The 12,374-nt window shown below is 37.1% G+C and overlaps 1 protein-coding gene across 2 annotated transcripts in view; it reads left to right on the forward strand.

Annotated features, from left to right (window-relative positions):
* The first annotated feature begins 351 nt into the window (after window positions 1–351).
* The window catches only part of LOC127359840 (GTPase IMAP family member 4), a 40,762-nt gene continuing 28,739 nt past the window's right edge, over window positions 352–12,374 (forward strand). Inside the window, exon 1 of one of the 2 annotated variants that reach the window (XM_051394087.1) lies at window positions 352–472. In XM_051394087.1, the coding sequence (XP_051250047.1) occupies window positions 367–472 (106 nt within the window). In that variant the 5' untranslated portion in view covers window positions 352–366. The remainder of the gene's footprint in view (window positions 473–12,374) is intronic. The other variant, XM_051394088.1, reaches the window with a different exon arrangement.

Raw genomic sequence — 12,374 nt, forward strand, 5'->3', positions numbered from 1 at the left:
GACACTTCCTCTACCTTTGTTAGTCTGGCTGGATAATGCATAGGTCTACAGGAAATCAAATGCAATAACATGGATACCACATGTGAAAAGTTACATGCAAGGAAACAGTAATATATAAAATACACTGTAAAAACAGCTAAATATGAAAGCAAATATAACTCGTACACTAGTGGTCAAAACCAACAGAAAATGTATTTTGTTTGATTCCATATTGTTTGGTCTCTGATTTGCTGCTTGAAGCTACATTTTGTTTTCTGATCTGTGACTGGTTGGCTCTCTGTGCCTTCTCTCCTCAAACTGGCTAGGTAACAGATGACATGTTTGAGGGGAGGGAACTGCACAGACTTTATAATATATAAGGATGAAATGACCAACTATTCACCAACAAGACATCAACAGCAACAAGACATCAACAGCAACAAGAACTCAAAGATCAACTGCTTTTACAAGACAAAGATGGCCAGCAACAATGGTAAGTATATTTCATATATTTTACTATTACTCAGTTTGACAAACCTGCAGAGCAATTTTCATGTGTCATTAACATCACTGATGTTTTAAACAAAGTCCTTTAAATCGTGACATTTCACTTTTATTTATTTTACTGACCACCCACTTCTTCTACAACTACTTTATTTCTTAGTAAAAAAAAAGGCTTTACAGACCCTATTTCTTGTATTCAATAATATTCACATTCAGTTCACATTCATTCACATGTTAATATTTTTGTTTCTTATATTTATAAAATAGATTCATGTTTGCAAAATTACATGATATCTGTTGTTATATTTTATGAATCATTTTAAGCATTTGTATAAATCCTTTTTTTTTTCTTGACGAGTTAATATATTTAACAACTTCACCTTTTACAATCCGACTAAGAAATTCCTGTCACATAGTAAATTAAAACAATGTTAACTATTTGATATTTGGACTGTGATGAAGCTTTTTAGACACATCAAAATCAAAAAATAACATTTGCAGTACTTTTATTCAGAACTGATTTTACTGATGACTTCCTTCATTATTTTGATGACTGACAATTTTGCACAACAAACAGTTAACTAATGATGTAAAGACGTTTATTTCTAAAGACAATGGATTTAGCTCTACAGAGGTAAAGACTGTCTTCATCTTTTTATGTTAATGATCAAGGGACAGAATTGTAACTACAATTATGAGACATAAGAAAGCAGTTTCATCAGCATATAGAAAAATATGACATGAACAAGGTGCTTTTACTTTACTTATCTAAAATAACAAGAAATAAAGTCTATATCCACATTAGTGCCCCTGTAAGGCTGTAATGTTTATTTTACATCAGGAAACTTAACTGCCTGCTTGGATCATTTCTAACAAGCACTTAGCAAACCACATGACACATTTCTTAGCACTATTTGTAATGTCACTGGGAAATTCTAAAATATACCTTTGAAATTGTATTAGTATTCGATCAATTAATCAAACATTATTTGTATACTACGTGTCATACAAGTTAAAAAAGATGACTGACAATGCTGACAATAGTACTGACAGTGCTGACAGAGTGTGGATTGCAATAGTCAAATAAAAACTAATTATTCATAGTTATTGTAATTTGTTATAGTTTTATGTCAAAATTCTTTTTACTGGTTAAAGACAGCTGTTTGAATTGAGGCTGTGCCAATTCTGGTTTAAATATCATGATGAGCCTGACAAAAGAGAAATTATTTGTTTACGCCATTCCTATCACTGACTGGCATTGCATTGTACACTTCAATTTCAAACTTAGATAAGTGTGTGTGTGTGTGTGTGTGTGTTTGTGTGCTCATTGCTGTTACAACTTTTTTATAATATCAGTTATGTCTGTTTAAAATTTTCTAACAGATTCAAAGCCGAAGATTGTGCTCTTGGGAAAGACTGGAGTTGGGAAGAGTGCGTCAGGAAACACCATCCTTGGGAGGGATGAGTTCAAGTCTAAACGGTCTGCTGAATCTGTGACAGGAAAGTGTGAGATTAAGACCAGAGAGATTGATGGAAAGACACTGGTTGTTGTTGATACTCCAGGTCTGTTTCATACACACAAAAATCAGAAAGATCTGCAGAAAGAGATGCAACAATGCATTTTATCATTAACCCCCGGTCCTCATGTGTTCATATTGGTGCTACAGACACATGACTTCCTTCCAGAAGATGAAGAAGTGTTAAAAAAATTTGAGCAACTCTTCCAAAATGCAGCAAAGCATACTATTGTCCTGTTCACCGATTGTGGTAGTGATGGTAAGGTTCAGGACTTCATTAAAGACAACGATGTTCTTGAAAAGTTCATCAAGGGAGTCCTGTAAGGCATATCATGCCTTCAACAATAAAAGCGAGGAGAAGGAGTCCCAAGCTGCCGGCCTACTGGAGAAGATCGACAACATGGTCAAGGAAAATGGAGGCTGCTACAGCAATGAAATGTTTAAAGAAGCTTTGGCTGCCTTAACAGAAGTAATGAAAGAACCTGAGATAAAAAACATCAAAAGTAATCGCATGGCAGTAGTGGCATATTTGGAGACCAAAATCGCTGAGGGTCTAGATGAAATAGAAAAAAAATATCCAGGTGTGAAACGTTTCCTTGATATTATCGTAAACAAGGTGACTGAACTCAAGCCACCTGAAGGTATCTGATCTGATTAGTCAGAGATCATCAAAGTCCTTAAAAACATAGAACACAGGGAAAATCACAGTGGTGAAAGGGTGTACATTTTTTTTATTTTTAACAGAAAGAATCTTAAACAATACACTGTTTTTTAAATGCAGAACACATGCAAATACTTTATTCATGGTTTGTAGACAGTTGATACATGGAACATTATTCAACATTATTGTTTGTTGAGTGAATAATTGACAGTGTGACACTAACAAAAGAATGATCACTTGTAAAAAAAAAAAAAAAAAAAAAAAAGAAAAGTTCTTTGATTGCCCTGAAATTATATTGTTTATAGATAATTTTAGCTCTGTGTTACAGTTATCCTGAAGAACTATTGACATCTTCATGTATTTGCTTTTATATGTGGTGTTGGTTGTATCACTGATTACATTTTTTATTGTCTGAATTAAAAATCCAGGGTCAATTTTAATTCTCTGTGCATCCCTGGTATTTTATGTTAAATCATACAAATACATTAAAGTTTGTCTAATCAATCAGTATGATTCCCATTATTGTGCAACGCATTTACACTTCATGACATCAAATTATATTTAAGTTCACTGAACTGTATTTAACAGGCAATAATTACCGTTATTTATTTTGAGCTGTAACGTCACAATTTAGTCATCAGCAGTGAAACTGAGCAACAACCAGACTGCATCAACACAAACACAAACTGAGTCACTGACTTCTAACTTGAGCTTTCTTCCTGTATTATCTTCTTCTGGCAAAGTCGAGACAAATAGACCAAGTGTCCAAAGGTTACAAGAACCATGTAGATGGGACCTTCTGAAAATGATTGATAGTGTCCCCTGAGCGGTCACCAAACACACGCCCGACACTTGCTCTCTCCTTTCACTGCCTGAACCCACCATGTTGTCATCCCCAGAGTCAGAGTCCTGGTCGGAGCTGCTGGACATCAGCTGGCGTCCTTCCAGCTCCCAGTCCGGGTGCAGGCAGCCAATAGGGCCGCTGACTAGCTAATAGCAGCTAGTACAGTTAGTATATGCAGCAGTGCAGTGGTAAGAGACTTCCTGTTATAAGAGGAAAGGTCCATGTTGCAACAATCCGCTGAAACTTCAGTCGCAGCTCCTGAACGCAGGTAAGTCAACTATTAGGGGGCAGCCCTACTTAATTCACCCTTCACCCACCAGTGTAGTGTTTCTTAGTTTTTGTTTGTCCATATTTTATTTGTGAGGTCTACTAGTTAATTTAATATTTGGAAAATCCATACAGGGTAATAGCATTACATAACTTGAGTGTCACTTCCTTAAATGTGGATTTTAATTCCATTTTTTAAAAATCAGTTTTACTTGTGTAGTGCCAGCACTAGTTATCAAGAGGATTAAAGTGTTAGCAAAAATTAAAAAAGGGCAAGACACAAGTTGTTGTGTAGTGGAAGCTTCAAATGATGACCAACGAGGATGTAGCTCAAATTGAATATTTTACTGATCAATTGTCACAACCTCTGACACTATACAGGTGGTCCCAAATGCACAACTCAGCCACAGACCAAGTTGGAAAAAATATATATTTATTTTCTCAACAAAAGTCGCTCTCTACGAGGATTTCAAAAATACAAACAAAAAGTCTAACGTCGATAGGTACAGGGAAAAAACATGGACTCTGAATTACAAGGCTTGACAATACTCACTGACGAGGAACAAGACGAACTGACAAAGACAAAAGGGAGACAAGGACTATTTATACCTAGTGAGAGTGGAAACAGGTGAAAGCAATCAGCGGTGGGGCAGACAATTACAAAGGCGGGAAAACACACAAAGGGAGGAAGTCAGGGTTGATCAGTGAGGGAAAAGGTGACTACAAAATAAAACAGGAAGGACTAACATGAAAACACTTAACACATTTGACAAGACACAACATCGATATGCTGCAGTGTTACAGAGGAAATGGACATACAAAATGGGATTTTTCATCTTTCGTCTGGCATTCATGTCAACACTAAAGCTAACACTCAACATGGTCCATAGTAATAGTAAATAAATGACCATTAACACGTAAATATATTTTACTCACATATTTGCGTGTAGATAGTGTAAATAGTATGTTTTTACTAACTACTACTAACTATTTAACCCAAACAATACTCCCGCCCAATGAACAGTTGCTCATTATTAAAGGATATATCAACTGAACACGTTTCTTCAACTTTCATCATTAAAGAGTCCATCTTTTTTTCGAATTGAATTGAATTGAATCTCTGGAAACAGTTCTGCTATCTATCTGATAAGAATCTCACACTTGTGAGCTGATTTCAAGTCTGTCTGGTGGTCCTTTTGCCAGCTGTTTCAAAAGCTGGTTAAGAGTCTCTGCCCATGTCCTCTCTGCTCAAGTTGATTGCCTGAGGTGGTGGAAACAGTCACCCAGTAAACGTCTGCTGCAGTAAGCTCCTCAGAAGTTAGCTCTCCTTGAATCTTTTCACCCATGCTGTTAATCCCAGCACTGTTTTTCACCTTTTGTACTGTTCTAGGTCTAATAGGGCTCAGCTTGTTCAGTACTGGAAAACTGTACTAAAGCCATAAACTTAGACCTAAGCTCTGTGTTCACCTCTTATGTATTACAGTGTGTAATACAGTGCTCTCTGCTTCATCAGTTGATGACAGATAACTAGCTTTGGATGAGGTTCTCGATGCTCTGGCCTCTGGTGGGTAAATCAGCAGGGTTGTTTTTGCCACCTCTGCACACCACTGAGCCCATTTTTCAGTCAAGTCTGGGGGTAACTGCTCATCCCAATCGTTTTTTCCACAGTTCTTGAAACAGGCACTTTAGTCTTATGATAAATGGAGTGAGGAAACCGATGGGGTCAAATATTGAAACTGATGGCTGTAGCACATTTCTCTTTGTTTTCTTTGCCTTTAAAATGTCTAGCAGTCCTCTGATCTCCATACTAACCAGCAGTGTTCTCTGGTACATCCTCACAAATATCTTGCTGCAGGTAATTTTATATGACATCATTGTACTTTGTGTACAGGATTGCACCTGTTTTTAGGTCCTACAACAGTGACTGGGAAAGGGCAGAGAAAACTAACTTTGCTTCTCCCCTAGCAGACACCTACGATCACAGGCTGGGGAGCCAAAGGGACAAAGGAGTGCAATGATGACTTTCCCAGGCTGGGGTTGGTGACTGTCTGGACACATATCTTGCAAGTTGAAAGAAACAAGGGGAACGTGGATTTAACCAGATGAGAAAACAAAGAGCACTGGAGAGAGATGGCAGTCAGGAAAAACTGTGGTAGAGGGAGTATGTGGACAGATTTCTCTGCCTTCATTACTTCAGATCCAGAGGAATTTTGGCCAGAGGCACCAACAAAAGGACGATAGGCGCAACCATAGGAGACAGTGGGGGCAGGTCAAAGCATTGAATAGCACAAAGACATAGACACAGATACAAACACAAGGAGAAGATAAATGATGACAATGACAAACCAGTTGTTACTACACTACAGTTAACACTAGACACTAAGACAACTTTAGTACAGCTCTTAATGTACTAAGTGTTATTGTGAGATTCTTTGTAGACTCAGGAGAAAATGTTTCCATAGTCAAAGCGTTGCTTTCAATAGGTCTGACTGTTTGTGGACTTGTAGCAAGTCTGATTGGAAAAAATAGAGTGCAACTCTACATTAGACCATGTAAAAGAATATATCACCTCAACCTTGAAGCTGTTGAAGACATTGGTCCTGCCTCTCATAGATCGGTTCAGTAGGTTGACAATCTTTAAGCGTGTGCTCCCTTACCAAAAGGGATTGTCAAACTGACACAGTGTCTTTGTTTTGTTTTAGATAGAAAATGATCATAATGTTTATTTGAAAAGAAGCCACTCGTTTTGCAATCAGTGCACTATGGCCATATAATCCGGAGGTTTGAAAATGAGGTCAGTACCACATCCAGACAATTTTGGATAGTCCATAAACGCGTATAGAAAACAAATTAATGATATCTCTGAGATCTCCCGACCCCTGTATGACATCATACATGAGGAAGACTTTTGACAATACTGACTTTTTGACTTGGATTTCTGAGGCAACAACAGCCTTTAATGACTTAAAAAAAAAAAAAATAAGAGAAGAGTTAAACCTACTTCCCCTTGGCTAGGATTCTTAGACCCTATTGTGTCCTCTAATTTCTATGTCCTGCATGTTTGTACTGTCCTAATCTTTCAGTATCACATTAGGGAACTATTCGACTAACAATGTCTAATTTCACCCTGAAGTGTTAATCCTAATCTTTCAAATTTGCTCCTTACAGCTAAAGATGAACAACATTAGTGGGTTGCATTGTTTAAAAAGTCTAATTCAAAGCCTTTTAGAACTTCTTCAAATAAATGTAAACCCAACTTCCAGCTAGTGGAGGTATAGTGAAAAACCTTGTCAGACCAGGAAGGAAAACCGAACAGAATTCATAGTTGAACAAAGTTTTGCATAAACTACCTCCCCTTTATAAATATAATCATACAATAAAAAGGTTAAAACATTTAAGCCTAACTATTAGATTGATTTTCAGAGATATTTTGAATAATGTTAAGATAGATATTGAGTGTAGTCGAAGTAGATTTGAATGAATATGGATTGAGGAAAATGCAACAATATGAAAGATTGGAGTATTAAAGTCCTTAAAGAGTCTGATAGAAGTATATACAAATTAAATTGATAAAGTAGCAGATGAGTCGAATCTTTAGCACAGCTAATGATTTAGAAAAAATCTTATTGAGATAGGTGGAACATTATATAACCCAAATAGCATGGCAATAGCAATAAGTTTCATGTGAAGCAACAACACATGTATCCTAGCAAATAACAGAGATAGTAAAGTTTTGCAGACTTTAGATGAGTCATGAGTAAATAACAGGACCATACTAGATGTTTTTGATAACACCAACTGCAGGTTGCCCCAATAAGTCCATTAAAACGCTCCAATTAATTCAGAACGCTGCAGCACGAGTACTGACAGGAACTAGAAAAAGAGATCACATCTCTCCTGTACTAGCTACTCTGCATTGGCTCCCTATAAAATGTAGAATTGAATTTAAAATACTCCTCCTCACCTATAAAGCTCTTCATGGTCAGGCCCCTTCATATCTTAAAGAGCTCATAGTACCCTATTACCCCACTAGAACACTACGTTCTCTGAATGCTGGGCTACTTGTGGTTCCTATAGTCTCTAAAAGTAGAACAGGAGCCAGAGCCTTCAGTTACCAAGCTCCTCTCCTGTGGAACCAGCTTCCAGTTGTGGTTCGGGAGGCAGACACCCTCACCACTTTCAAGAGTAGGCTTAAGACATTCCTCTTTGATAAAGCTTATAGTTAGGGCTGGATCAGGTGAGTCCTGAACCATCCCTTAGTTATGCTGCTATAGGCCTAGACTATCGGGGGGATTTCCCATGGTGCACTGAGCTACTCTCTTCCTCTCTCTTTCTGCACTCATTCATGTCCCTTTAATGCATGTTACTAACTCCACTTCTTCCCCGGAGTTCTTGTGCTTTCTCGTCTCGCAGGTTCTCATGGATCCTGGTGGAGCCTCCTGCCATGGTCCTGCTTGACTGCCATTGCCAATACTGTTGTTGCTGTGCACCTGTCTGTCTGTCTGTCGCTCTCTCTCTCTCTCTCTCTCTCTCTCTCTCTCTCTCTCTCTCTCTCTCTCTCTCTCTCTCACCCCAACTGGTCGAGACAGACGACCACCCACCTAGAGCCGGAGGATCTGTCCTAGGTTTCTGCCTTTTAACAGGCAGTTTTTCCTTGCCCTTGTCGCCAAGTGCTTGCTCATGGTGGTACTGTTGGGTCTCTGTAATTAATGTTAAAGAGTTCGGTCTAGACCTGCTCTATTTGAAAAGTGTCCTGAGATAACTTCTGTTATGAATTGGCGCTATACAAATAAAATTGAATTGAATTGAATTGAAAATTGAATTGTTGAGATAGCTGAGACGGAAATGTGGATCCATGCATCCGAGTGCAAATCTTTTCCCAATAAAGAGATTACCTAATTTATGCGAAATGGATAAGGAAGGGGGGTGTAAACCCTTAGATGCAAATTTTCATCTTTGGATTGGTTTCCCAATCCTGGACACCTATTCAGCAACAAGATAAGTGTTCCCACTAATCCAAAAGCCTGCAACAAATGGGGTCCAAAAGTTCCCATACGGATCCCAACACCCAGTTGTGGTAATAAAAGAACTGTTAACATCGAGGGCACAAGAAGACACGGAGGGCAGAAGTGGCATTGGCATGTTACCTACGCAGGGTCAGGAGACCCCAGAAGAAGATGACATCACAACAACCATAATAGAGCAGTTGATCAGAGAAAAGGACAAATTCAATATATGATCAAATACCTCTAACATGAAGATTGTTAAACATTAACTTGAAAAGTCTTACCAAGTAACTGCGTACCCACTAATACATCATTAACTGAGTATTATGTGATTTTCCTAAATATATTGTGTTGACACGTTGTGTCAAAAGGGGGAAAGACCGTACTCCTTATAAAACTATTTACAAAGACCCAGCAGTTCCCTTGCACTTCAAAATAAAAGCATTTCCTGTTAACATGATTCGTAGTAGTAGTAAATTAATTACCATTAACACGTAAACATATTTTACTCACATATTTACTGTATATAGCCTAGTGTAAATAGTATGTTTTTAGCATTACTTTTTAAACTAGTTAATCTAAACAACATGAATTAAATTATTTAATCAAAAAAATGATGACACAAGTTATATTTTTATGTTAAATAAAACACTTTTTTATTAAATAAACATTTAAAATATTTAAAACATTTTAAAATAAAAGTTTAATAAAATTATACCTAAAAGAAGACATAGAAAATGAGGCTGGCTTTAGACGACAACGATCTGAACACAAACCGCAAAAGTGGCGTTGCATTCCCACTTTTTATTCCGCGTTTAGACAAGCGTCTTTGGGGGTAAATCTGCGTGCACACGGTGACTCAAAAGTGTGTGAAATTTGATGTAGTACGCATGCCAGGTGGCTAGGTGGTACGGTGAAGCACTGCCACACAACACCACCATGAGCGCGTGCATGCGTTGAAACTTCCTTCTACTTCTCTCCTTAGTAGCGCGAAATAGCCTACAGTCGAAAACCAACACAAACAATTGCCCTAATGCGCCTTCTCTGTTCTGTTATATTATCTGTGATTACTCGGCTTTACTGCTGAAATGACCCTGGATAGATATCAGAGCAGCTAGGGCAACTTGAATGTCCGACTGATGGAAATAATCCGACATGTTTGTTGTTGTTTGCCTGTACTGCACATGGATGTGACGTCAACACGTACGCGACGAGAGCCAGCGTGAGCAGATCAGAGCACACTTTTGCGTTGTTAACCCTTTAGAACGGTGGAGCGTTTTTAAGATTTCCACTCTGGAAGGTGGGTTCATTTTTTTGCGTTTTTAAGCGCTGAAAACGCCGTCGCCGTCTAAACAAAAGGCACATCTGCTAAAATATTTGGGCGGTTTCACCCGGGAGCGTTGTCGTGTAAAGCCAGCCTGAGACACAAAGGCAAAATTTACTGCATTGTTTCTGTATTAAATTGTATTCCTGTTTTTCGTTTTACATGCCACATATTGAATTCTTCAGTCATTACTGTTGGAAAGAATAATGATGCTCTAAAATGCAGGTCCATGTGTGAATGCACTGACAAATGTATCTAGATAAACAGTTCTCAATAAATGTGGAAATATACTAAAACGTAATGTATTTGTGCTCAGCCCTCTGATTTGTTGCTTGTAGCTACAGTTTTAATCTGATCTGTGACTGGTCAGATTTTGGTTAGGAACAGGTGATGTGTAATCCAGGGGAGGGAACTAGAAGCAACCTAAACTATATAATGATAAGATGGAAATTACAATACTCAGAGCAAGACATCCACAGTGATATCAGAGTTGAGCTGACCTTACAGGGCAAAGATGATAAGTGAAGAATCTTACCTTCTTGGTAAGTATATTTCTTTAACAGTACTTATACTCAGGTTAGTGTTTGGGTTTGATATATGGTACAATAATCCTTTTTCTATAGAATAAAGTTCAGATCCATGATGCAGGATCTTTTTCAGCTGTCAGTTGACATAAATATTCAACACTACTACTACTACTACTACTACTTCTGTTAATTTGACTAAAAGTCAGTTTACCAATGCTTATACACTGATAAAAAAAACATTTATTCAGCGTTTTTGTTGTGAAAACTTCCATAATTATACAAGATATCTGTCAGTTAACAAATTAACAAATCCATTAAAATTACACAAAAAATACTTTTTTCACTAATTTTACATAATTTCAGAAATATATTAACACTATTAAACTTGAATTCAACAGTTTCCTCTATTAAATGAACAGCAAATTTCTGTAATTTGCAAATGTATTTTAATCTTCTTGTGTGAAAAACTGGAAATTTTCTTTAAATAAGCAGTAATTTTATGATTATTTACATTTACACATTTTTATGCTATTTTACATTAGACATGTAAATTCACAGGCTATCTTTACAATTTTATTAATATTTCCAGGAATTTAAACAACACAAAAAAAGAATCTGTCAAATAAAGGGGAATCTAAATTAAAAAACTTGTGTTTATGCAATGCAAGTATATTTAAATAGTACATTACACAGGCAATTTAAAGTGCTTTCCACAATGCATAAGATAATTTTAAAGGAAATTAAAAAGCTAAGAACTGAGATATAAATAAAATAAAATAACAATAAAAAATGAAAGATTTATAGACAAGCAGCAGCAACTTTATCCTGTGACACACTGGAAACCAGTGCAGAGACCTGAGAACTGGTGTGATGTGTTCACTGTTCTTGGTTTTTGTTAGGACTCTAGGAGCAGCTGAATGAATTGTCTGAAGATTTTTTTGTCCTAAAAAGACCTTTAGAGTAATCTAACCTGCTGGAAGTGGAAGCATGGAGTAGTGTAGGTCCTGCCAAGATATGAATCCCATGATATATGCAATGTTTTTTAAGATGGTAGAATAAAGATTTTGAAATTTGACACATCTGTCTAAGTTAAGCCCAAGATTGTTTCAGAAAATGAGTCAAGATGAGAGATCTCAGTTTTGTGTACATTTAGCTGGAGAAAGTTAAGACTTATTCAGGCACAACCCAATCATTTATTAGTTCAGTTCACAGAGACTCTACAGGAGTGTAGTAGCTTTGTGCTAGAGCAAGTTACATTTTGGTTTTATTGTTTTTATCTAACGTGTTCTATAATGTAAGTATATTAAATAAAAGAGGAACAAACCACGGATTGAGCCTTGGGGAACTCCACACATAATTTTGGTCTGCCCAGATTTATCATTACCAAATGAGACCAAATAGTATCTGACCTAAACATAGGATTTGTTAACTGCACTTAAATCTAATAAGAGCTGAAATCTTGCCTGAATCAGTTTCTAAACACACAATCTTCAATTAAAGCTGCAAGCAGTGCTGAACGTGGCCTTGCATGTCGCCTGGATCTGATCAACCGGCTGGGTAGTAAAACATGTAATTTCCTGTTGCCAGTAGATGGCACTAAGAATATGACAGGAATATTGGTGTGTATGTGTTTAGCCTGGGACATGCCCCTTTAAAAACTCACACATAACAGAAATTTGAATCATGATCGTGTTTACATTAAATTCTCGAGGAGGAGTTTGTTAAAGTACATCGTAGCATTCCCT

This window comes from Dicentrarchus labrax, unplaced genomic scaffold (genome assembly GCF_905237075.1).
Source record: "Dicentrarchus labrax unplaced genomic scaffold, dlabrax2021, whole genome shotgun sequence".
Lineage (NCBI taxonomy): Eukaryota > Metazoa > Chordata > Actinopteri > Moronidae > Dicentrarchus > Dicentrarchus labrax.